The sequence below is a fragment of the Amblyomma maculatum genome, chromosome 6, assembly GCF_055883805.1.
Source record: "Amblyomma maculatum isolate TAMU_Amacu chromosome 6, ASM5588380v1, whole genome shotgun sequence".
NCBI classification, from domain to species: domain Eukaryota; kingdom Metazoa; phylum Arthropoda; class Arachnida; order Ixodida; family Ixodidae; genus Amblyomma; species Amblyomma maculatum.
The window spans coordinates 145,141,676-145,165,532 of record NC_139349.1 but is presented as its reverse complement, the minus strand read 5'-3'; the positions used below and the strand labels follow the sequence as shown (position 1 = coordinate 145,165,532).

At 47.6% G+C, this 23,857-nt stretch overlaps 1 protein-coding gene across 2 annotated transcripts in view; it reads left to right on the top strand.

Annotated features, from left to right (window-relative positions):
- LOC146186970 (all trans-polyprenyl-diphosphate synthase PDSS2-like) overlaps window positions 1–23,857 on the top strand; it is a 50,703-nt gene that overhangs the window by 10,883 nt on the left and 15,963 nt on the right. The window contains exon 3 of one of the 2 annotated variants that reach the window (XM_084607527.1): window positions 460–1,927. In XM_084607527.1, the coding sequence (XP_084463653.1) occupies window positions 1,632–1,927 (296 nt within the window). In that variant the 5' untranslated portion in view covers window positions 460–1,631. Of the gene's footprint in view, window positions 1–302; window positions 1,928–23,857 lie in introns of those variants that run through there. The other variant, XM_084607529.1, reaches the window with a different exon arrangement.

Genomic DNA, 23,857 nt, shown 5'->3' with positions numbered 1-23,857 from the left:
GTGAGACCGAATATAACGTTTCAACGCTGCGAAACCATTCGTAGTAATTGTGCGGGGAAGCGAAGTTTAGGGTAAAAGGAACAATTCAATGTGTTAGCCCACTTTCTTATGCATGGGGCGGGGACAAAACCCCTTCACCTTCCCTTTCCTGCATATCAGCTTGGCTGTAAAGCCACAAAACGTTGCCTGCAAGTATGTACATCTGTGATTCGAGTCCTTCGTCGTCAGCGCAGAGCCCGTCATGACTTCGCTATCAGCGGGATCGGCCACTGGGCGCGTTACAAGATTAATATAGTAACCGGAGGAAAGGGGTCGTTACGATACCATGAAGCACATCTTCACAGTTCGGGGGCTCACTCTGACCCATCCGGTTTGTCAACCAGCGCATCGCCTTCCAGTGCTCCCGAAACACCCTCCTCTCCCCTTAAGTGCCAAAACAAAAATGAGAATAATGCGCAGGCACAAGGCACTTCCGTGACGGACGCGGACAACCTGTCTGCATGCAGAGCGGGAAAGGACGCCCGGGAACTGCACGGGGACTCGTGGCACACACGCACGCGCCGGTGGCTGCAGGACAACGGGACTTGGCGGGCCACTTTCACCGGCCTCGGCAGCAGTGAAAGCGCACGCTGATCGCAGAGAAGCCGCTCGGCGGGCACGGCCATCAGCCTCTCGGGAAGACGAAGAGAGCGCGCGCCGTTTCTTTCCACGGCGGCGGAGAGCTGCGCAACCGGCCGACGTAGCCGCGTGGCCCACTTTTTTTCGGCGGACAGCTTTCGAAGGCGGGCCCTGCTAGCACGCATATTCTTTTTTTTTTTTTCTGCGGGTGGTGCGGGAGGGGGTAAACCTTCTCGGGCTGTACCTGGCGCCGCAACAAGCCTTCCTCGAAGACGACTCCAGCTACACGAGAACCGTAGCAGCACGCACACTTTCGTGCGCGCGGGCTTTGTCGTTGTTCCCCCTCCGGGCCGTCATCTCCACTATCAAGCATTGCCGCGCTCCGCCCTCTTCTCCCAGAAAAGAGTTTCACCCTTCGGTGCGCAGCCACGACTTCCACTGCCTGCCGTTCATTGCTGCGGGCCATCGGTGTTGACCTTCCTCCGAACGGGTTGCATCGCCAGACGCGCCAGGCTAGTGCGGCCTTTCCTCGGAACTTTGATAGCCACGACTACTCGAACCTGACATCGCGGCATCTCGACGACGCTGTGCCTTTTTCGGAATAGTGGCGGAGGTGGTGCTGCGTGTGACGTCACGGTGCTTCGACTTCATTGGCTACCGTGAACATTGTCAACTCTCTCTCCTAATAGCGACTTTGGGCGCAGGACGAACAAAGAGACTTGACTCCCGGCATCAAAAGCCCTCAGCTCCGGGAACGAAGTTGTCTTTCAGATGTCGAGCTTCCACAAGTTGTAGAGAAGCCCATCACCTGAAACGCACGATTTCTGCCTCTCATCCAGGACGGTGCTTCTATCTTTCTGCTTCAACAGTATTCCAAGATCCGTTAAGGCTTGGAGCCATTGCCTTGGAAGGCACAGGGTCTGGTTCACCGGTGAACGGCTGAGATCCTCGTACGATTTGAGGCAGGTTCTTGTGTGTGTGACCTCACGCCCTTGTTGGCCGCGTGTGCAGCCATGGCTTCCGGAAAGTGCCGGCTACTGTCTCCCACGCTGCGCCAAGCCATCGCGATGACCGGCGGGCCGCCCAGTGATCCGCCGCGTAGATCCGTGTGGACGTCGCCTTCAAGCCCGAGGTCGGCAGTGCCCAGCGCCCTGAGGCTGAACCATGCCATTCAGAGAGCCGAGAAGCTCACCGGACACAACACAAGCCGCATCTCGGAGAAGCTGATGAACATGGGGGAACTGCACACATTCCTGGGCACTGTTGCCAAGATGATGGGCAGCCAGCATCCCATCGTGGATACTGTCAGGTGGGTCACCTTTTGTGTGCTGTGCGTGCATGTTTTGCATGTCTGCCGTAGTTGAGGTCAGCAGTTTTGCGTTGTAGAAGGGCATTTTGATTGGGGTACGGCAAGAATTTCGGCTTGCCCAAATCATATTGAGAGCCCGTCACGGATGGCAACATACTGCGCAACTTGCTTAAACCAGATTGCTTTCGACACCAAAATCGGTATGTATTTTCCAGCAAGGCCCATTGTTTCGTGCACCGTATTGAACCGGAAGTTTTCAATCCAAGCAACCGTTCATCTGCTGCATTCGTAGCAGTACGCTTGCCCGTATTTTTAAATACGAGCGGTCATCCCGAAGAATGGGTAGGTCCACATTTTCGTTCGCTTGCAATCAACATGTATTGCTATCGATGAAATAGATAGCTAGCGCAACAACTTTCTTTCGCATTTCCCTGCCGCTACAAAACGCACTTAAACATGTCTAGAAAAGAATATGAAAACTGACTGAAACACAGGAAAGTGTCTCACACGTGCAAGATTACGATAATCGGAGATTACGATAATAACTCGCCCGGTCGAGGTCGCTTCCACCACGTGGTGCCACTAATGAGTATCTTGGAGCAACATTTCGTACTTGCCGCTAGCTATCAGTTCGCTCGAGACATTTTTGCCGGTGCGACCGCACGTGTGCGCAAACCGCGGTGGTCGCGTTCGTGTCAGCGTCCCGGAGGGAAGTCGAGGCAGGGGAAATGGCGCACTGCCGCTTCGAGTTTCCCGCGCTGCTGCTCTGGTGCACACCGAGGGACAGGCGCATGTGGGTCAGCCGGCCGAAGGGGAGGGGACAGCGCACGTCAAGGAAGAGCGACTCCCAGACGCGGGCTTCCGCGTGGTTCGCGTGCCTCGTCGTTCTTCGCAAGCGGTGCCGGAAAGCACGAGCTCCTCCGCGCGACGAAGTAGCTACGCAGATGGACGCCGGAGGGCAGGGCCTTGCTTCCGACCTTTAATGACGAGACACTTGGGGCATGATATAGAGACAGATAAACCGGGTAAAAAAAGACGCGAGACAAAACTCAGAATCAGGGAGTGATTGTTGGGGTTAGTTGTTATTGTCTAAGTTTAGAATGCGCCAGCATGCGATATGGGACAACCACTCTCGACGAAGCGCTACAAGCAGCTATTTCTTTCTCGGAAGAAATGTGGATATAGAAGCAAGCCATGACGTCCTATCATCCGCAACGAAAGGTCCGGCAGATTTGATCCATACGTACATGATCATGTAGAAGGGTGCAGGATAACGTAGACTTGAACCGCGCCTGAATGAGAATGAGTGAAGTATGCTACACACTTTGTTAAGCATTATTGGTTATATGACTTCGTGACCGTTCCTTCCGAAAAATAAGCAGTTGTTAGTAGTGCTTTGTCGTGCATGTTCTCCTTCATTGCGAGCCAGCGCTTTCTAAACCTTAAATATAAGTAAAAACCTCTAATGTCAGTCGGAGATGCTAGTTCAAAGCTTTCGTTCAGGTTTTTCTTTTTTCCATTGCTTAGTTAGAACCGGCTGGACAATAGGAACCGCTGGATCAGCCAGCAGTCTGTGTACCTTTTTTCGCGTTCGTATCCTTGCGCTGTTCCGATGGCCATCTTGTTCGCTAGGTATTATTGAAATGACTGGATGTGTATATTTATCTAGCCCAAATACAACCTGTCACGGCTTGACCAAACAACGATTACACCGCACAGACTCCATTGCAAGTACATGGTTACATTGTGCGTTGTTCCCCGAAGGCGTAGCCCGTGTTCATTTTCCTACATTGTTGTCGCCGAGGCTTATTTTTTCGTGCTGCTCGTCACGTGTTATCAAAGAGAGGAATACAGACCTTTCCATTTGTTAGGGTCTCATGCGGTAGATTTATTCTAGAACCGCAAACTTGCGTACTTTCACTGGCTTAGGCAAAGCGCATATTCAAGTGCAATTCCGATTGGCTCTTTGTTGCAAACACTGATATGGCATCGTCTCGTTAACGGCTTTGAGATTCCATTGAAACTAAGCACCCAAACTTCAATAATTAAAAGCTAATTAATGGGTTTTAGTTAATTAAATTAAAGTTACGGATGTTTTGCAGCATATTGTGTCTGCCGCGGCAGAGAGTTTGTTCCTGCAGATGGTTTTTTTTTTATTTCTTCTTAACTGAAACACCCCGCATACAAATCCGAGCTTTAACTAAGCCTACGAATGTGCCTCAGCGGCCTAGAGTCAGCGTTTTTGGCTCGGGTCACGGCAGGGTTCAATTGTCACCTCCCCTTCCATGTGAAAGGCGCTATTTGAGTTGGCATCTTCTGCTAACGTGGTCATGCTATTTATTCTGACGACGTCACACAGCCCGTTGACAAATCAGAATCAGGCGGAGAAGGGTTTTTTATCGCTATGGCGTCAAAATATTCCTTTGCGTGAGCACCTCACACATTTTCATTGACAACTTCAGCTGACCTACTCTGCATGGCGCGGTCATGTACAAAGAGCGACCGTTCGCGCCTGTTGTCACTTATATTTGACGGTCACGAATGGAAATGCGGGCAGAGATGCCTACGACAATGTGTTTTGCGGCCGTCCGGCTATCAAAGAAACAATGACAAAAATCCTACCACGTGTGTTGTGGACAGAGGCAGATGTAAAAGTTCACCGCTATCGGCCCGATTTTAGCCCTCTTTTGAGTTCCTTCCAAAGCGCGAATACATTTACAACCAAAATCCCCTGACCGCCGTTTCCATTCGGAGAGGGCAGCCTTCTTGTGCATATCACGTTCAACGTTGACGGGCCCGCATAGCGCGCTTATGAGGGTCATATTTTCCAGACGCCGCACAAGGTGCTGCCGAGCGAAGGTGCGAGCGGCCTGAGGAGGTGCGTTATAGGCCGCACGCGTTATGCGCTTGTGACACACAACCGCTTCGAGCCGGCCTCTACTCGGCACACAGATCCTGTTTCGCCTCGCGCACGATCTTTGACACTACGTGGCAACCGACCGGCATCGGCCCAGGCGCACGCATATGCGTCGCTATTTCTGGAAAAAGAATGGAGCCGGACAGAAAGGGATCGCTGGATTCGCCTCCGCAACAGCGCGTGCGTTTTCGGCTAATCTCCGCGGAGGACGCGAGCTACGCATAGAGGATGATGTGTTCCTGGGCGGGAAGAGCAGAAGAAAGGACGATCATTTCCTTTTCTTCCGAGCCGACTGTAGATCGACGGCGGCGGCGCCTTCAGGGTCGGCCGGGTTCAATGACCGGCAGGCCGCGGCGTCCGCTCGAGAGTAAAAGTGGGCCACAGTGGTAGCGTTCTCGGCTGGCCGCCGCTGTCCAGGCAGTCCCGATTCGCATCTCAGACGCGGCGGGGAAGTGCGGGCCAGCCCTCGCTCCAATGCGGAAATGGGCATCGCGTGATAGCGGTTCCTGCGCGTCGGGTTGTGGCAGGCCTGTTTTGGGCTCTCATTCACGCAGGCGCCGGCTGAGCGAGAGCGTCGCGGAAACCGCGATGCATATCTTTTTTTTTTTTTTTTTTTTTTTTTCTCACATATCTACTACGCGGGCCCCTGTCCGCGAAGCCCCGGTAACAAACTGTCCTGCGTAAAGCCCCTTATCCCTCCTGCGTCAACCGTGGGGGTACCTGCCAAGTTTTTTAGTGGAAGTTCGTCAGCGAAAGCTGTCAAACGCTTATGGCGCCTCCGTTTCATTAAGAGCATCGTGCCCAAAATAAAAGAATCGAATTAACCGCTCGCGAATCAACGGTCGTAAGAAGGAAAGTAGACTTGCTTCGTACATGTTCTTTTGGCAAAAAAACAACGCAGCGGTAAAGAACGGAGCGAGTAGGCAGTACCGGCACAACTAGCTCTACTAGCTCCGTCATTTGACGCTGCCCGCATTCTTCACGAAAAAAAAAAAAAAGGAACCTCTACTGAAGTAATCGCCTTCTGATTGGCGGGTGTAGGCCAGCGCCACGCTCTCATGGCATTGCCTCATGTGTAGCTAGTCGGCCCAGAAGTGGGGCTCACTTCGGAGCCTCTGCTGTTGCTTCCCCGACCCAGAGAAGGCTAAACGAATTCCTGTGGTTTTTGTTCAATGTGCTCATTAGAGAACCTCGTACTCTTTATGCCGGAAGGCTCCGACGTAGCTGCATTACCATTTGGATTTCGACATCAAGTTCACTCTTCCTCGGCCAATAGAAATGAAAGAAAATTCCACCAGCGTTCACCTTCAGCAACAATTAGTGGACTTATTCTCCCTCACGCTTGAAGGCCCATTGTCGGCTGCGTAGCAAATTATGCGTCATAAGGCTTTGGGCTGATGTGTATATTTAATAAATGAGCGTGTAACTGTCGCTGTCGGCCTTCAACAAGGGGCTAAATGAGGAAACTGGTGGAATCCATTCCCGTTTACGCACTTGACATTTCGCAGCATTGGTCAGCATATTTGATTAATCGGGCCGAGGTACTTCAAGAAGTGGCTAGTTTCCGCACCGCAGGCTTCGTGTGCTATAATTTATGGGCTTATGACTCATCCGTCGGCTCCAGCCGCCTAGCCAGTGCGATGTTGCATACAACTCGGCACATTATTTCAAGTCGGTCTTGCCGCGAATCCAGCAAGGAAGGCGCATGTATAACCGCATGCAGATGACTTCAGTTACTTGTTTGGTTTGTGAGGTTTAGCGTCTCAAAGCGACTGAGCCTTTGGGAGACGCCGTAGTAGAAGTCTCCGGAAATTTCCAGCCCCTGACGTCGCACAACACTCGGGCGCCTTTCTTTTCGCTTCCATCAAAAAGCGGCCGCCGCGGCCGGGATTCGATCCCGTATCCTTGGTCGCAGCAGTCGAACGCCCTAATCACTGCACCACAACGGCGGGGCTACAGTTACTTGGATCTTGAAATATAGTAGAAATCATCTACTGCGTGAAAACAGCATTTCTAGTCGCGTAAAATGACCAAGAAACAGTTTTGTGGCTTTGCTTCCCACGAGCTTCGCTTCCTATGGTAAGTGAAATTTGACTTCGTTCCGCAATTTCAGGCCGCTTTTGTCGAAAGTGAGGATCAATTTATTCATGCTGATCGTATGTCTCGAAGGAACAGTTTAACCCGTTGAAGTTAAGATATATGACGAAACCGGCAAAGCCGAAACAAAGAAAGCACTGAAGTTGGCGCAGTATCCCAACTACGAATTCACTTTAAATAGCTCAGTTCAGCCTCCTCTTGTGATTCATCTCCTCCCTTACAAACCACAAACCGAAGTCTTGATCGGCCCTGTGGTGGCGAGGGCGTTGGCGGCCGTACCATTAAACCCCGCAACATATTCTCTCGAAATGCGTAAAACAAGATTACTGTTTAACTGCATTAAAACTAGTAGTATATTTTATTTCCATGCATGAACGCCGCCCCGGCTTGCTGTTCGCTCTATTTTGTTTTTTTTTTTCCAAACATGGCTGCCTCTAAGGACCATCGCGTTATCTGTACGATGCCCACAACAATTCTGGCAGCAAAGGCGTACATATATAGGCACGCAGTCCCGTTCTGCATCCTGCATCTTTTACGCGTGGCCTGTGCGCCGAATGAAGCAGAACCAGTCCGTGGCAGCCTCAATCCGATCCTGCACCCTCGCCCTCTAGCGTGCTCCGTCTCCGGACTCCGCCGCAAGGTTGCGGCTTCTGAGGTCAAGTGCACGTACAGGTCAGCCGTGAGGGCGTTGCGCTACTCATCCCCAGCGTGGCCGGTTTCGATACCTTTGGGCCTCGCGTATCGCACCCGGATGCGATACGAAAGGCAGTACCCGGCATCTGGAATACGAGGGGCGAACGGAACTCGAATCTGAAACACGCCAGGTAATTTGAATATAAAAGCGCGCCGGGGACAGCGGGTGAAAGCCGATAATAAATTACATGCAAGTTCGTCTGAGGGTGAACAGACCTCGTTGTAGCCGTGCTGCATCTTTATTTCTTTTTCTTTTTTGCACTTTTTGATCAAATTAACTCTCCCGGTTCTCACGGGCCTGACATAGTTTGCTTGATGATCCTTCCACGCTATTATTTTGTGTGAGTGTCTCAAGTCCTTGCTGTTTGCCCTTCAAACCGCAAGACTACAAAGCTGCAGCAGTTCTATTACCAATTCGTGACGAAGCCGAGTTGACGTCACGTTTAAAATGAAAATGGGCTATTTTATGGCGGTTATGCTCATTTTTAGTAGCGCTCTATATTTCCTTCTCCTTTAACTTTGGCAGTAACCAGCGTTTCCGGGAGTCTAGATGCCAGCTGGAAATGCATAGTTCAGCTTTGATGGAATGGCATTAGACTTACCATAGCATCATCCACGGGTGTAAAATTCAATAGCATCCCACTTGCTCTACCCGAGAAAAAAAAATGAGGGGGGGGGGGGGGGGGAATCTTCCCGTCGCTGTGAGATACGAAATTGTGTTTGAGGGATTAATGACGTCATAAAGCTAGCGTGATCACGAACAACTAATCGCAGGGCCCCACATATATGAGTCAAATATAAAAGCGGTCTTCAGGTATTAGATAACACATATCGGGGCTGGTGAGTATCTTTTTCATGCCTTTTTTTTATATTTATTTAATAAATAACCATTTACTACTCCTTCGGACATCGAACACTTTTGGGCCCTCAATAACCTTGTATACATGAACTCGACAGAACGCGGGTCGAGTTGATTACTCGAAACAAAGATCTAGTTTTTAGAAGGAGACGCGGGACTGCTCCTCTGCTCTCTTTCTCTACGTTTCCCCCGTTTCCCTCTCAAAGGGGACCCGACTCGACTTTTGTAGAGCTCATGTAAATCTCCAGAATGACCAATAGGCGTCGAGTGATGTTGTGACGAATGCACTGGCGAAACATACAATGACAATGCAGTGACGATGATGCATAGCATTTCTCCGTCATCATCATCATCAACCTGACTATACCCACTGCAGGGCGAAGGCCTCTCCCATATTTCTCCAATTAACCCGGTTCTGTGCTGCATGCACTTGACACCTGCGAACTTCTTAATCTCATCCGCCCACCTAACTTTCTGCCGCCCCCTGCTACGCTTTCCTTCCCTTGGAATCCAGTTTGTTACCCTAAGCGACCATCGGTTATCCTCTCTTCGCACTACATGTCCTGCCCATGCCTATTTCTTCTTCTTAATTTCCATTAGAATGTCGGTAACTTGAGTTATTTCTCCGGCCCACTCTACACGCTTCCTATCTCGTAATGTTACCCCTACCATTTTTCGTTCCATAGCCCTCTGGGCTGTCCTCAACTTAAGTAGAGCTCTCTTGGTTAGCCTCCACGTTTCAGCCCCATAGGTGAGTACAAGTAAGATGCAACTGTTATGTACTTTCCTCTTGAGCGATACCGGTAAGCTGCTAGTCATAATCTGCGAGTGCTTGCCAAATGCGCTCCATCCCAATCTTATTCTTCTTGTTATTACCTTTTCATGGTCCGGATCTGCGGTTACTACCTGTCCTAAGTAGACATATTCGCCTACTACTTCCAGTGTTTTGCTACCTAACGTAAACTGCTGTTCCTTCTCGTAAAGCATTTCTCCGTAAATAGTCTTACTAATGTTTTCACTCGCGAACGTTTATAAAAGGCTATATTGGATGTATTGCACAAATTGCCTGGTTCAGGAAACGTGGAAAAACTCGAGAGAAAGATCGAGTTTTTAAAAGGAGACGTGTGACTGGTCTTCTACACTCTTCCTCCACGTTTTCACTGTTTCCCTCTGAAAGTCGTCTGTGCAAAACTTTTCCTTGAAATATTGAGATGGCGACCATTGTTCTCTTTTTCACTATCACTAAAAACTGAAATGATCTCACTTTCTGCAAAATCTCGCTGTATGCGTGGTAAACGTTTTGACGCGGATAAAGGCACTAAGATGCTGGGGCGCGCTGGTGAGAAGGAGGGGGAGGGGGTCACGTGCCTTACATGGATTAATCACGACCACGACTTGTGTGATTTATTCTGTATACATGAACTTCGCAAAATGCAGGTGAGGTTGATTATTCGAGAGAACGAGAAGCTTTGAAATGGAAATGTGTGACAACTCAAATCTCTACCTCGATGTTTTCACACTCTCCCTCAGCGCTCAAAATGAGAGGCGCAGAGAGCACGCTTGTCTGGCGTTTACTTTACGAGCATTTCAGCATTACCTGTTATATTTGGTGTGCTCCAAAGCAAAGTTCTTTGACACATCTAATTTCTTATCTACATCAGCTATTTAGTTGTCACCCCCGCTGGGGTGGCGCAGTGGTTGCGGCTGTCGACTACTGTTCCCAAGGATGCGGGATCAAATCCCTGCCTCGGCGGCCGCTTTTCGTTGGAGGCGAAAAGCGAGACGCCCGTGTGCTGTGCGATGCCGGTGCGCGTTAAAGAATCCTAGGTGGCCGAATTTTCCGGAGTCCTCCACTACGGCGTCCTTCACAGCCTGAGTCGCTTTGGGACGTTAAACCCCTTAAATCAAACCAAAAGCAGTTATACAGGCGCTTCCGAAAAATCTCAATGTCGGCATTGTTTCTGGTTGAACTGTTCACGTCGACTGCAAGTAAACAATTGTTAGCGAATCGGTAAGCCTACTTCTCCTAAGGAGGGATTGCGCAGTCGATGAAGCCAAAGTCAAGCTCAGCGGCCACTATTCCTGTCATTCAAATAAAAACGGAAAACCTTTTTCTGCGCAGTTCCACTGGCATTGCATGCGTCGCGGTTCTCAATTCTACTCGTGTCGTAGAATCCTTGTCACAGTTAAACCTCTGAACCTTCGAGCTCTATAATGTCGCGCAGAAATGGCATTTGGTTGTCAGTATGTTTTACAACAAACCAAATTTGTTTGGAGTACTTGCCTGACTCGATCATTAGTCGAATGTTTGCGCCGTCTGCCGCGATAGCGAAGCATAACAAGCTTCTGTCCCAGCGAGCGCCCCCTCGTTGCGTTCCGTGCTCGAGATGATTGTTACGATACACAAACAAATCTCTTCAGATTTAGTGCAGGCTGCGGCTATTCATAAAGCAGTTGATAAAGCCCTTCAAACCTTCCACAGCGCCTGCCTTCATTCACCGAATCTTTACGTGGCACTATGCTGAAAACAAAACGAGATGGCGACCAGTGTCATTACTTGCACACTAGTTGTTTTGCTTCACAGCCACCGCATACGATGCGATTATTCGACTCTTTCTAATAGAATATTAGGCCTAAAAATTCGGTATAAAAAATATTGCCAGCCAAATTTCATTTCTGTGCGAAAATAGAGCTGCAAAGGTTCAGCGGTTTAGTTGGAAGAAGCATTCTACAGCGCGCATGTAATTGCGCAACACGCGTGAGGGAAACAGCAGCTTTCAACAAAATACCACCCCGAAACTTTGCCACAAATTTGTGACAAGAAAATTGCCTGAATCGTTGTGTCCGTGCTTCGATATACAGAGCGCTGAAGCTAATAATCATCCGATGAGACGCAACGTAACGTCTTGTATATGTAACTACCCTTGTTAGAGAAGAAAGAATAATTGTGTAATAGTTGAAAAAACACTTGCCTTGAAAGCCACATCAAATCACTGCAGTGGCGGTGCCAGTAAAATGGCTTAGTTTTAGCCCTGCTAGACCTAGTTAGGTGAATCGAAAGCCTGGTTTTGCTTGGTTTTACTTAGGCTTAAGTTTAGGCTTATGCAGACGTGATTTTGCAACGATTAAATTAGTCGAGGATACCGTCAACTAAAACAAAGAACAAGTGGCGTTGCATCTGCCATCGAACGTTGCTAGCAGCGGTGGCGAGACGCTCGACTACTCAATCGGAGTAGCCGGGTTCGAACCCGACCGTCGATGGCTGCGTTTCGATGGAGGCGAAACGTGTGCTGTGCGATGTCAGTGCACGTTAAAGATCCTTAGGTGGTCGAAATTACTCCGGAGCTCTCCGCTACGGCACCTATTTCTTTCTTTCCGCTTTCACTACCACCTTCCTCCCTTCCCTTGCGGCGCAGTTTAGCTGTCCACGGGTAAAGAGTGACATACACTTCTGTGTTTATCCTTTCCTATAAACCAACTTACAATTTATTACTAAGGTCAAAGATGAAGTGGTGGCACACCATAGGAGGCACCGTGTTTAAGCTATGCGGCCACACTGTTACCTTTGGCTCGTTCAAGGTCAAGCGGCCAAACAAGCTCACCTTGGCTGATACGTTGAGCTTACGCTTCAAAAAATTGGGGAAAACGCCAGGATACTGCAACCCCGTTGGCGGGAGCAGAAAATAAATATTATTTTTACCTTGCGGGTAAATTCCTGTAACGTTACATGTCACAACGCTAAGCTTTTTTAACATCAAACTTGCAAATATTGTTACGTGTTCTATCACAAAAATTGCAAGCGCCAACAGATGACACCCACATATACATGCGTTTGTGAGGAGCATCGGAAAACGCCTCTGTGGTTACCCGCCGAAGCTGACGCTTTCCGAGAAACCAAAGGCACAATAGCAACGTGACTTGGCGTGCCGGAGCTTCTTTTGGACATTGACGAAGTCGGCTGCCCCGGAGACCCGACGAAGGGAATTCAGGCGACGATGTACAGCCCGCTCAACAGTCTCAACTTCAAGTGCTGGCCAGTAGCGCTTATAGTTTCAGGAACTGGAACTTATCTAGTCCTCGCAATCTGTTTATGAAGTCTGCTGTGAAATCTTCCGTGTTAAAGCATACTACGCTATAAGCAGGTCTCTAATGTCATGTCAAGTTCTGCGGAACTAACATGGTGTCCTTACTGCGCATGATTTGCTGTTGCGTAGAGGAACGTGGCCTGCGCCTACAACCAGGCAGAAAACTGCAGTCTAGTCGCATCGTTGTATCGGCGTACGTTGGCCATGAAACAAAGCCATATCAAGACGTGAGCATAATCGTCAATTATATATTTCATATATCATCACATTTCTTGTTCAAAAACTACATGTTGACTAGCTCGACTTTCAACGGTAGTATCAAAATCTCCAATAGCCTTTTCGAGGCAATATAGCAAAATGAAGACGAAACATGAACGCCAGAGATCTGGGCAAACGGCTATTTGAGATCCCCCCCATTCAATTCATCGACGCACATGTATGAACTGAAACATTTTCACAGGAAGACTACGATGGCAAGCACAACCTGCGATTTTTCTCGGTATGAATACATCCACGCTTTTTCTAATATGTACAGTACTCACGGATTGAAATAGGACACTCGGAGCGCGTGGCCGTCGCTGCATGCAAGGCAGTGTGGTAAACAACAGGCCGGCTTATTGGCGAACGGAAGGATCAGTTCTGCTTTTTAGATGTTCTCCCCCTCGCGCTATACCACAATGCAGCACCTTGGTTCCATGAGCATCCACGGGCGGCGCTGGATGCAGCGACGGTCACGCGCTCCGAGTGTCCTATTTCAATCCGTGAGTACTGTACATCGTGTACTCCTGCCATATTAAAAATATTTCGTAGAGATAGGGCAATCTGGGAGTGCGTGTGCAATAGAATGAATTCATTCTTCAATCTCGCTTCAAATCTACAAGAGATAAAGTACAGAGATGCTCCTAAACTAAGTGTTTTAAACATTGCAACCAGCACACAAAACCACCGTCAACCGAAACATGAGGTCCCTCTTCTACATTATTTCGCTGGTATATTCCCGTGACAAAGTACACCGCCATTTCTTGCACTTATTGCCGCCTCGTTTTCGTTCCTTCAACGTTTTTTCTTACTTTTCATTGTTTACGCACTAAGGAAAAAAGGTTAAGGTATATTTAAAGAGACTATGAGCTGGCATTGTAGATGGCGTAATGAGTTCAATGCGCAGAACGAATAATAATAATAATAATAATAATAATTATTATTATTATTATTATTATTATTATTATTATTATTATTATTATTATTATTATTATTATTATTATTATTATTATCTTTAACGTGCACTGACCTCGCACATCACCCGGACGCCTCCTCGTTTCACCCCCATCGAAACGCAGCCGCCGGCGGCCGGGATCGAACCCGGGTACTCTGGCACGCACAGTAGTCGGGCATCTTAACCACTGCACCACCGCGGCGGGGACCGCCCTGCGTCAAAATGCGGAAATCACTGTCGGGATGCGACCCGCAACCTTCCCAGTATGACGTTTATACTTGGACTTAGTAGAGAATCCCAAGTGCAAGCTGGCGGACTAATATGAAGTGCGAACGGTGTCGCAGCTCAAGTCTTAGCTCTCTTCAATTAGTTTGCCGTCAGTCGCTAAGCTCACAAGTGCTCCGAATACACGCAGTTTGCTTTTCTTTAACACACGGGCTGAACAGTACGATGCCGCAGTTTCACGCGTGCTGTTTAGTTGACAACGCTCAACGTACTGCCCGAGAATACGGGGGAGTAACAGCATCCTAGCTTTTGTAGTTAACAAATCGTGTCGAAAGAAATAGGGCCGCCGCGAGTGTTTGCAAGCGCCCGTTAGGTAAGTAGGCTCAGCAGAGTTCTGTCGAGGCAGTAAAGTGATTTAGGTAGGTTAGGTGAAAAACGTGTAAGAAGTGCAGATTAGATCAGAGAATAATCTAAACGCACTAAGTGCATTGTTAATAACACTATAGTGTAGGACTGCTGGAACTATTTGACCTGCGGAGCATACCTACTCCACAAGCAGTTTGCTGCGCTGTTATATTCGTGTCACAAGGGGTACGATGCAAGCAAGAAAGGAGAAGGCACGTGGCGAAGCAGTAACATGAAACTGCAACGGCGCGAACAAGATGTGATTACACATCGGGAACGCCCCTGACCTGTAATCACGATATGTAATCACATCTAGTGGCAGTTTCATGTTACAGCTTCGGCGTCGCGTGCCTTTTTGGGACTACATATTTCTGTTCTGTCATTTTCATGCCATGTCGATATCGCCAAAAAACGGCGCTCTTAGCAGCGTCATATATATATATATATATATATATATATATATAATCAACGCATTTTTCTGATTCATAGTGCATGTACAAATCCCATTACTAACTTTCTAGAATTCTCAGTCCTGCTTTTACATAATAGACTTTGAAACGTGGTATCAAGAGGAGCTGTCCTCATTAATAATTTTGATGCATTTTGTGCTGTTACATCTTCTGTATAGACCTGCCATTTTATCGTCTACGATCCCTGTAAGTGTAGTCATGCTACTCCCCCCTCCTTTTATATGACAGTTTCGTAGTTCTTATAAGAAATTTCCATCTCCCAGTTTCCCCATCCCATCCCCCAAGCTCACCCGATGTCGTACCAGATCGCTTCCTCTTCCCTCTCAGGAACAGCACACAGCGCGGGAAAGATTTGCGGCAAGGCGAAGAATTATTTTCTTATATGCAGATCATTCTGAACAATCACAAGTATATGCAAGTCTACGTCAACGGTCTGCACCAGCTCGTCCACTGGCGGCGAGTGTGCATGCGCTTGGGAGGAGAATGTGCACATGAAATGTAAACTCGCACTCAAGTCTCATTTCTTTATCTGTGTTCACTCATGGCAATAACGCGAACCTTATGAACGTCCCTCGTAAATGACGTCGGGGCGCAAGATTTTTTTTTTCTTTAAGATCACATACAGTTCGAATTAGGTGTCGTGCTCATAGCAAACCAACACATCATCAGCGGACGTGTCGTTTCTCTCGAGCATCCCGAGCATCTAACGCGCTTAGTTACCGCTTTTGTGGCGCAAAAAAAAAAAAAAAAAAAAGCGCCATATTTTACTTTGCTGCAGGGATTTAGAATAAGTTTTTCTTCGCTTCAAAACTGACTTTGCATCGCCTTCTCCCTGTCTTCGAACTGCTCATTGGTACTAAACGCCCAACTGAGATAAGTATACGGTTAACTGACTTTCAGTTAACTGCTTATGTAATTAGACGATCTTGTGTAGTTAATCGTGCCAGAGAGGGAGAGAGAGAACTTTTATTTGTCCAACAGAGTGACTATCCCGCTCTTCGGGGGTTAGGCCCGGAAGGTGGGACAGTCGCCTTAGTTTGAGGCCGGTCAGGAACGAATCATCACTACTGAATCACGCCTGTAGTGACTGAGTTCGTTCCTGATTTTTTTTTTTTCGATTCCGAACTGTCTAATCAGCATTTTTGAAACCGTTCATTGAAACAGGCTGCATATAGCAAGTGCGCGATCACAGGCATGTGCACATTGAGTTAAAGTGAGAGAGAGATAAGTCGTTCGTTGTTTTTTTTTTTATTTTTTTTTATTTTTTTTTTGCGTGCGTACAGATAACTGCAAGGAATGTGCTCAGAGGGTGCAGTGCTTATAATTTACGCAGCTTAGAAATGAATTAATTGCACGGGCATCACATGATCAACCGAGAACAAAAAAAGGCCTCAGCTGAGCGACTGGCTTCTCATTATATTCGGCCAATCAGTAGGCAACAAGTCAATTAATTTCGTGCTTCAACCCAACAATCAGCAGCGAACATACACGCTTGATGTCGCACAGCATACTCGTATATTTGCCACCCACCAATTCACTGCGAGAGGTGTAACAGCGCCTGACCTGACGGCGTCAGCGTTCCGGCAACCACAAAAAGTGACTCAATATGGCGTAGCCCATATTTTAGATTCCTAAAGTGCGAGAAGTCCACAAGAATGATAGTGTTCGGGTGGCAACTCAGCAACATTCGCTGCCCGGCTTTCGCCGCCATGAGCCGACAACCGAGGAAACAAGCAAGTGCGGGGGTGCGGGCAGCGCTCAGAAACACGAGCAGAGCACGTCGGCAATCCACAGCGACCCGGATGAAATTTCGTCCGGTCGGAAGGCAGCGACAGATGTTCGCCAGCGGGCGTGGCGGCTGCTCGCGGACCGTATCGCGGCCACACCTCCGTCACTGCCGGGAGCGTATAATGCGGACGCTATGTTATGTAGACATCAGTTCAGCGCCTCAAAAGGCGATAAACGTCCAGGGCATATGCACAAGCGCGCGCTTAATTCTACGCTCCGTTGCTGACGCAGTGCAAACGTTTTTTGTTCCCTCGTCAGGTTTGCGGCACGTTGGCTTATACTACTCAGTGTTTCTGAGTTAGCATATATATAGAGTTGCAACTGGGCGTACGTCTTAAGCATTCCAGAATCCACACTAGATGCAGAAAATCGGCAGCCCAGTCACTGACTTGCGAAGTTCCCATAGAGGTTCAGCCTTGAATTGCGTCAGTGAAATAGCCAGCTACCATTTTCCTCACCATGGATAACGCAGAGATTTTTGTGTGCTTAGCGAAGGCTGAAGCAGCGACAAATGGCGCGCACAAAGAGCGGGTGCGTGTTCTTTTCTGTGCCCCCTTCTTATGTATGCCGCTTCTTGCTGCGCGTCTTCCGTAGGCGTAAATTACAACGGTGGGTTCGAAAGCAAATCCAACCTAGGCCAAAATAAACAGCCTGAAAACGAAGCATTTACTGTTGGTAGTGAGATTCTCAAATTAATAAGGGCTGAATGCTTAGTATGTATCGAGATTATAAGCATAAAGGTGGTTGATAAGTGTCCCGGGTTAATGTGCCCACAGTTGGGATCAGAAGCTTGCAAATGTTTCCCGAACAAATGTGCACCCTTTCTCAAAAGTTCACAGCTAAAGGTTTTGACTTAATCTGTGTAGCAGGCATCCCTTAGTATTTCTGAAAGTCCCCGATATCATATGTGGGAATTTCATAATACCATATCATATTTGGGACCATATGATATGATAAAGAGTGGGACCGAAATCTTAAGAACATTTACAGCACCGTGGGTGCAGTATACTATCCACACAGTGTGGCCCAGAAGAAAACCGTATTGGGCTGCAAACTTCACAAATTGTGCATGTTACTGGCGCCCTAAACACAAGCCGCTACACACACTATACTGAAAGATGAAACAAGCGGCAGGGCAAGGCGCTGAATTATGCATTGGAGACCCACCACAACAAATTGCAGATATGCCGAATGAACAGTAGATAAAAAACACAATGAGACAAAATGTCTGTGGAAAGGCTGGTTTATTCATGAAACTGATATAAAAACAATGTCTGCCATTGGCAACAGCCGTATATAGGCGGTAAGCTCAGACACTGCGCATCTGATCTGGCAATTTATGTAGCCTATCGATTTCTGCTTCTCAAATTGCACGATTAGCAACAACAATGCAAATACCGTTAGCAACAACAACGTTCTGGGATAACTGGGAGGTGATACCAAAGACTGTTTTGTTCAATTTCTTTTCGTACTTACATTGTTGCAGTCTGCATACATGGCAAAATTATTTTTGAAAAGGAATGAAATTGCATTCCTAATTACTGTTTCCAAAAAATAATGACATTAAATTGGCTTCTTCTGCAGAGTAATTCAGTTACTCTTAAACTACTTTCTAGTATCTATGCATACAAAAACTAAGTAAACCTAGTAAACAAAACAGCAACAATGACCTCTCTCCAGAATTCCATCCCAGATCATTTATTTTTCCGCTTTTTCCAACAATACGTGATGTTTCGAAGATAAGACAACAGAAACAAAATAACAAAAACAGAAGCATGCTCGAACTCCCATCACTTTCGTTACGCTCACAACAGAAACGAGACGCGAACCCGGTCGCCTGGCTAGCTCGAGTCTCCATCGTCTGAAGCCCAAAAAGCAGGTTATTTATTGCTTCCGTGGCCCCAGGAATCGAACACCGCGCCTTACGCTCAGTAATGCTTACGGCATGGACATTTCCGGCTGCCTCAATTTCGCCCCGAGTCGGTGTGTGTAACCAGACATATACTATGCCCAGGCCGACGCATTAGAGAATGTCACTGCGCTCTTTCAGCTAGTTTTGAAATCTCCCGCCTTGCACCATCTGTCCCTTCTGCTTGGGAATTAGTTGCGGCTACGCAGAGGCCTCACACGTACAGTTCTACTCTTTTTGCCGATCCATACGCTGGCTCAAGTTTTCTAGGCGTCCTTCGAGGCACCGTATGAAGTGCACTAGTGCCCCCAAAATAAAACGGAGCACACGAACAAAGAAAAATTTGTTTCGCGGCGCGTCCTGCGAGCGGATGCGCACGTGTATAACTTGGGTGCGTATGGGACATCCGGACGTTTTGGTGTTCGCCTCATCAGCAGCCCAAACGGAGGAGAAAACTTCTAGCACAGGTCCCTGCTCCATTTTATTTTGAGGGCACCAGTACGTATATTGTCTATCAAAAGAGCAGGGCTGCAATTTAGTCAGAGCAATTTCAAAAAGAAATGATTAATTTTGCGCCGAAATTGCTGCCCTGATATAATTAATTACATTTCTATACTACCGGATCAGAAAACTAATTCATTAATTTACAGTTTGCTGCAAAAGTAATTAAAAATTAGTTGTGGCTTAGCTCTGGTTCACCCTAGTTGAATCGCGAAAGCAACGGCGGAAGCTTCCTTTGCCTGACACATTATTCCCCTATCATGCCCTATCAGTGTAAAGTGCTACACTATTGGGGGTATGACGCGAGAGCGTAAGCTACCAGCCCACATATAAAGTCACGGTTCAAACAAGCCGTATGGACGTGCCTCTTGCGTGTCGTAGGGCATAGAGTTTCCTTACACTACCTAGAGGGAAAGCTGAGGGCGCTGCCCTTCAGCCACCATGGGCGCGCTAAGAATTGTGGGCCGGTGTGCTACTTGTTGCGGGGCAGTCGGTTTTTCTCGGGTACGTGGAGTGGCGTTCCTGCGATGTTTCTTTTTCGTCATCATCATCATTTGAAGGCGCGTACATAGACTACGAAAGCCATAGTAGCGAAGGCGCAAAAGCAGACGTCGCCAATAAATGGTTTCTGTTTCCCGAAGTGCCACTAAAAACTTCCTTAAGTGATTGCACAACCATAAATATTTTCATAACGTTTTTTTTATTTCAAACTTTGCTTATTAAGTGCGAAGTATTGGTATTTGTGCTGCTCAAAACTAAGCCAACAGGAGAAAGAGCCCTCGCTTATATTGGATAAATATCACACTGGCATGCTGTTTCTCTCTCTTTTTGCAATTTATAGTCACAATATTCAATCTTAGGACATTATTTACGGTAGAACAACGTTTATCTTTGCATCAGTTTTGGCCAAAAGTTGTAGTTCTGCACTCGGTAGCTCACCGGCCCATGATGCTTTGAGCGCCCATGGTGGCTGAACTGGCCGTCTGGTAACTCCATGTAAACTCCCATAGACGGCAGCACAGCTTTCCCTCTAGGTAAGAGTAACAAACTCTATGTCGTAGGGGTAACGAGAATGCAAACGGTTCTGGCAGGCTGATTCTGATATCACCCTCCCGTAGGAAAGGAGCGACCCGAGTTGACAGCTCCTGCCCGTGGGTAGTGGTAACGTGAATTCAAATGTCATGGCAGGCTGATTTTTTTTATGAGGAGACCGTAGATACGCCTTTTCACGTCTCTTCACGGCGTAGCTGCGACCACCCGGGGTCTCGCTTTGGCTGTCATAGTATTGCTTCCGCAATAAAACAGTAATTTCATTACAGTAACTTAATTACTGCCACATCTGCAAGTTTCAGTCGTTCCGCAGATTCCCAAAACACACCTTTGCAATTCATGTAAACTTTGCTCTCAAGAACTTTTTTTTTTCTTTTTCGGAAGCACCATTCGAATTCATTTTAAAAAATGCCGCATCCAACTCTTAAGAATTTTCGTATATCATTTGTTCTGGCTTTGATGAATACGAGTTTCCTTGTGTTCTTTCAGATGACAATAATGCTTTCAACTGCGTCTGGCGCGATCTGTACTAAAGAGCAACTCCGGAGGTTTTTCGACATTGGCGTATTCTCGTGAAATTTTGACTGCAGATTTTCCTCTCCACCGTGACGCATTCTACCACATTTGGGTGCCGTTCGATGATTCATTCACGCGCAACTCGATTTCAAAATCTGTGGTTCTCGTGGCCTCAGTTCAGAGGATTACTGCTGGCAGCACTGTGTTTGTGACGTCACAAACAGTACCCTGGCGCCAAGGAAAACATAAATAGTAGAGAAGCCTGGGAACTGCTACTGCGGAGCGAGTCCCCCGCCAACCAGCAGCAAGCTATCCGCCTGGCGGCTGAAGCCGCGAAGAAACACTGTCGCTTCGCCTGTCTTTAGTCGCGGAGGCCCCGGCCTCCGTCTCATAGGCCTGCGTGCCGGGGGCGGGGAGTAGGGGGCCTCCTAAATCGGTGGAAAAATAGTTAATAACAACAACAACAACAACAACAACCTATGTTACTGCCCGCTCCCCGGGTGATCATGAAATGTTTAGGCATATATTATGACATCATAGGGATTTTATGTACTGCTCCATGATTTCCTGACTTCCTTTTCGCCATTCAATGTGCGTGTGTGTTTTTTTCCAATACTGTATTTGACATCACCGCTTGTCACGAAATCGGCGCACATTTTTATCAAGCAGGCACGGCGCGAGGCCCGCGCCGTGCCAGCTTGATAAAAATGTGCGCCGATTTCGTGACACCGCTTCATCAAGAAAAACGTCGTTTCTGGCCTTGAAGCCAGTTTCGGTTTCGATTTGCGGTTGTTACACTTTTAAAATATTTCTACTTGGAATTTCGAAAAAAAGATGCGGCCGATTTCCATAGTTAATCAAACGCGAAGTAGGTGCGCAGCACTCCTTTTCCCTGCTACACCTATCCATGCTTGCAGGAATAAGCATGGAAAGGTACCTTTCCATGCTTGCTGCCCGTGTGCTGTGCGATGTCAGTGCACGTTAAAGAACCCCAGGTGGTCGAAATTTCCGGAGTCCTCCACTACGGCGTCTCTCATAGCCTGAGTCGCTTTGAGACGTTAAACCCCACAAACCAAACCAAACCTTTCCATGCTTGCAGTCGCGCAACCCATTATCCTGGAGTTTCTACCAAACGTTTGTTCCTGTTCGCTTCGGTATCCGTTTCACGACGATTCTCAGTGTCTTGAGCAGTTTCCTGAGCACGCTCGGTACGTTTCCTGTGTATTTGTGCTAGATTCTTGCGCCATTTAGGGGCAATATCAGAATAAGCAGACTGACAATCCCGCTGCCTTCGTAACCGTATCCTTCGTAGCCTTCGTTCCAGCTTGTTGAGGAAGGTTAAATCTGGAAGTTTTATGAGGCCGCTGGCTGATTATAGAACAAGCTGAAAAGTGAATCAGTTTTTTAATCATTGTTAGCTCCCAAATAGACATACCCCGTCATCGCAGCGCAGGCATACGGGGTCGTATTCTCCTTTAGTTATCAGATACAGTCGAGAAGGACTGAGAATGGGACGGTATCCCATCCCGCTCTGCGAAGGTCGGGAGCCGGGTATACGCGCCTCAGCTCGCGGTAAACGTTTGTGATTCAACATACTAGGCGGGCGATTCCGCGGTTGCTTAAGCCTCGGGTTATTGTTCGAAGTCCTCGTTTCCGGAGTGTCGTGCGTGGCCTGGATCCTCGCAATGCTGGCGGCATGTTCGAGAGTGCGATCTCGCAGTATGCGTGCGGCAGCTGGGCGCCCAGAATTTTTTTCGGAAAATTTGGACGGAGTTATTCGTCTCTTAGGGCTGTTTTAGTACGAGGGTCCATGGTGGCTACTACAATGACCAGCACTTTGGCCTTGGTTGAGGTGTTTGTACGGACGGTTGCCGGTTTATGAGGTTTGATGCTGGTTTAACCATGTGTTGTGAGTGCGTTTTATAGCGCCCACGTACACTGCGTATGCGTCAGCCGAGGGTTACGGCAATTAGTCACTGACAGAGTCGTGTCCGCCGGGAAGCATATGTTCTTGGCAAACAGTTTTACAACTGGTTGGCTAGTAACACCGGCCGGGTCAGCGGTCGTTGTACGGTTTGTTTAGCAACGTTTGTTCCTGGTCTAGTTGGTTAATGTTTTCAAGGCTGAATCTCTTTTAGCGCAGCACGTAAGGGACCAAAAGCCGCTAACTCACAACTGTTTATTCAGAAAGAACGTGCGCACATATATACATTTCAGAAATCTTTCGGTCATACACACATCTCGTCATATCACAAGTCATCATCTCACACACGTGTGGCCAAGGAAAGTTCTTTTTGCTTCAGGCACTTAGTAGCGTCACTGATACACATATCAGCTTTTTTTTTTCTGATGTAAAAGATTTCCAGCAGTTCGCGTACCCGAGTGTAGCGATGTCTGCCTAATACCGTTGACCGGTTGACATTTGCAAGTTTTACAGTGTTGTGGCAGATGTAGACCGGGATTGTTTGTTTATTGATGCTGCCGTTACACATTTGCTCGTTTGCCAAATGTGCACTTTGCCACATGAAAGAGGCAGTTCGTATACGCAACCCCGCTGGCATACTTCACATACGGGTTGGCATGGCGCTTCCTGCATCCAAAATTTGTTTCTTTTGCATTCAATAAGCACAGTTTAGCAAGTTTCAGGTGTGGCTGAGAAAACAACCGGAACTTTATGCTTGTTCGCCCCTTTATTCGGGATGTCTGACATTCGTTGTCACTTCATTTATCTTTTGATGTGTTCTCTTCCGCCTTTTTACTTTCTGCAGAAAGGTCTCACTATACGCTATAACTTGCTCCAGATATATCTCAATCTGCTTAGAGAAGCTATCTTCCATCTTGTGGTTCCAGGACTTGTTTAGGACCTAAAAGGACACAGGTTTCCTATTGCCCTCTTGATGGTTTGGAGTGGGATAAGTCGTACTGCAGCAGTTCTTTTTTGGACCGCGGGTTGTACATCCAGCAGGTGCATTTTTTTTTAAATATTAGTATAACGTCTAAAAACTGTATACTATTGTCAAACGGGAGCTCATGAGTAAAACCCAGGCTTTTCCTATGCTGTCAGAAGATGTTTAAAGCAAAGTTCCACCTTGTTGAGGAAGGTCAAACCTGGTTGTTCTTTAGTAGCACCAGGTAATCGTCTGCATACCTAAAATTCTCAGATGCCAGTAACGATGAGTGTCATCTCCTACAATTACATGGC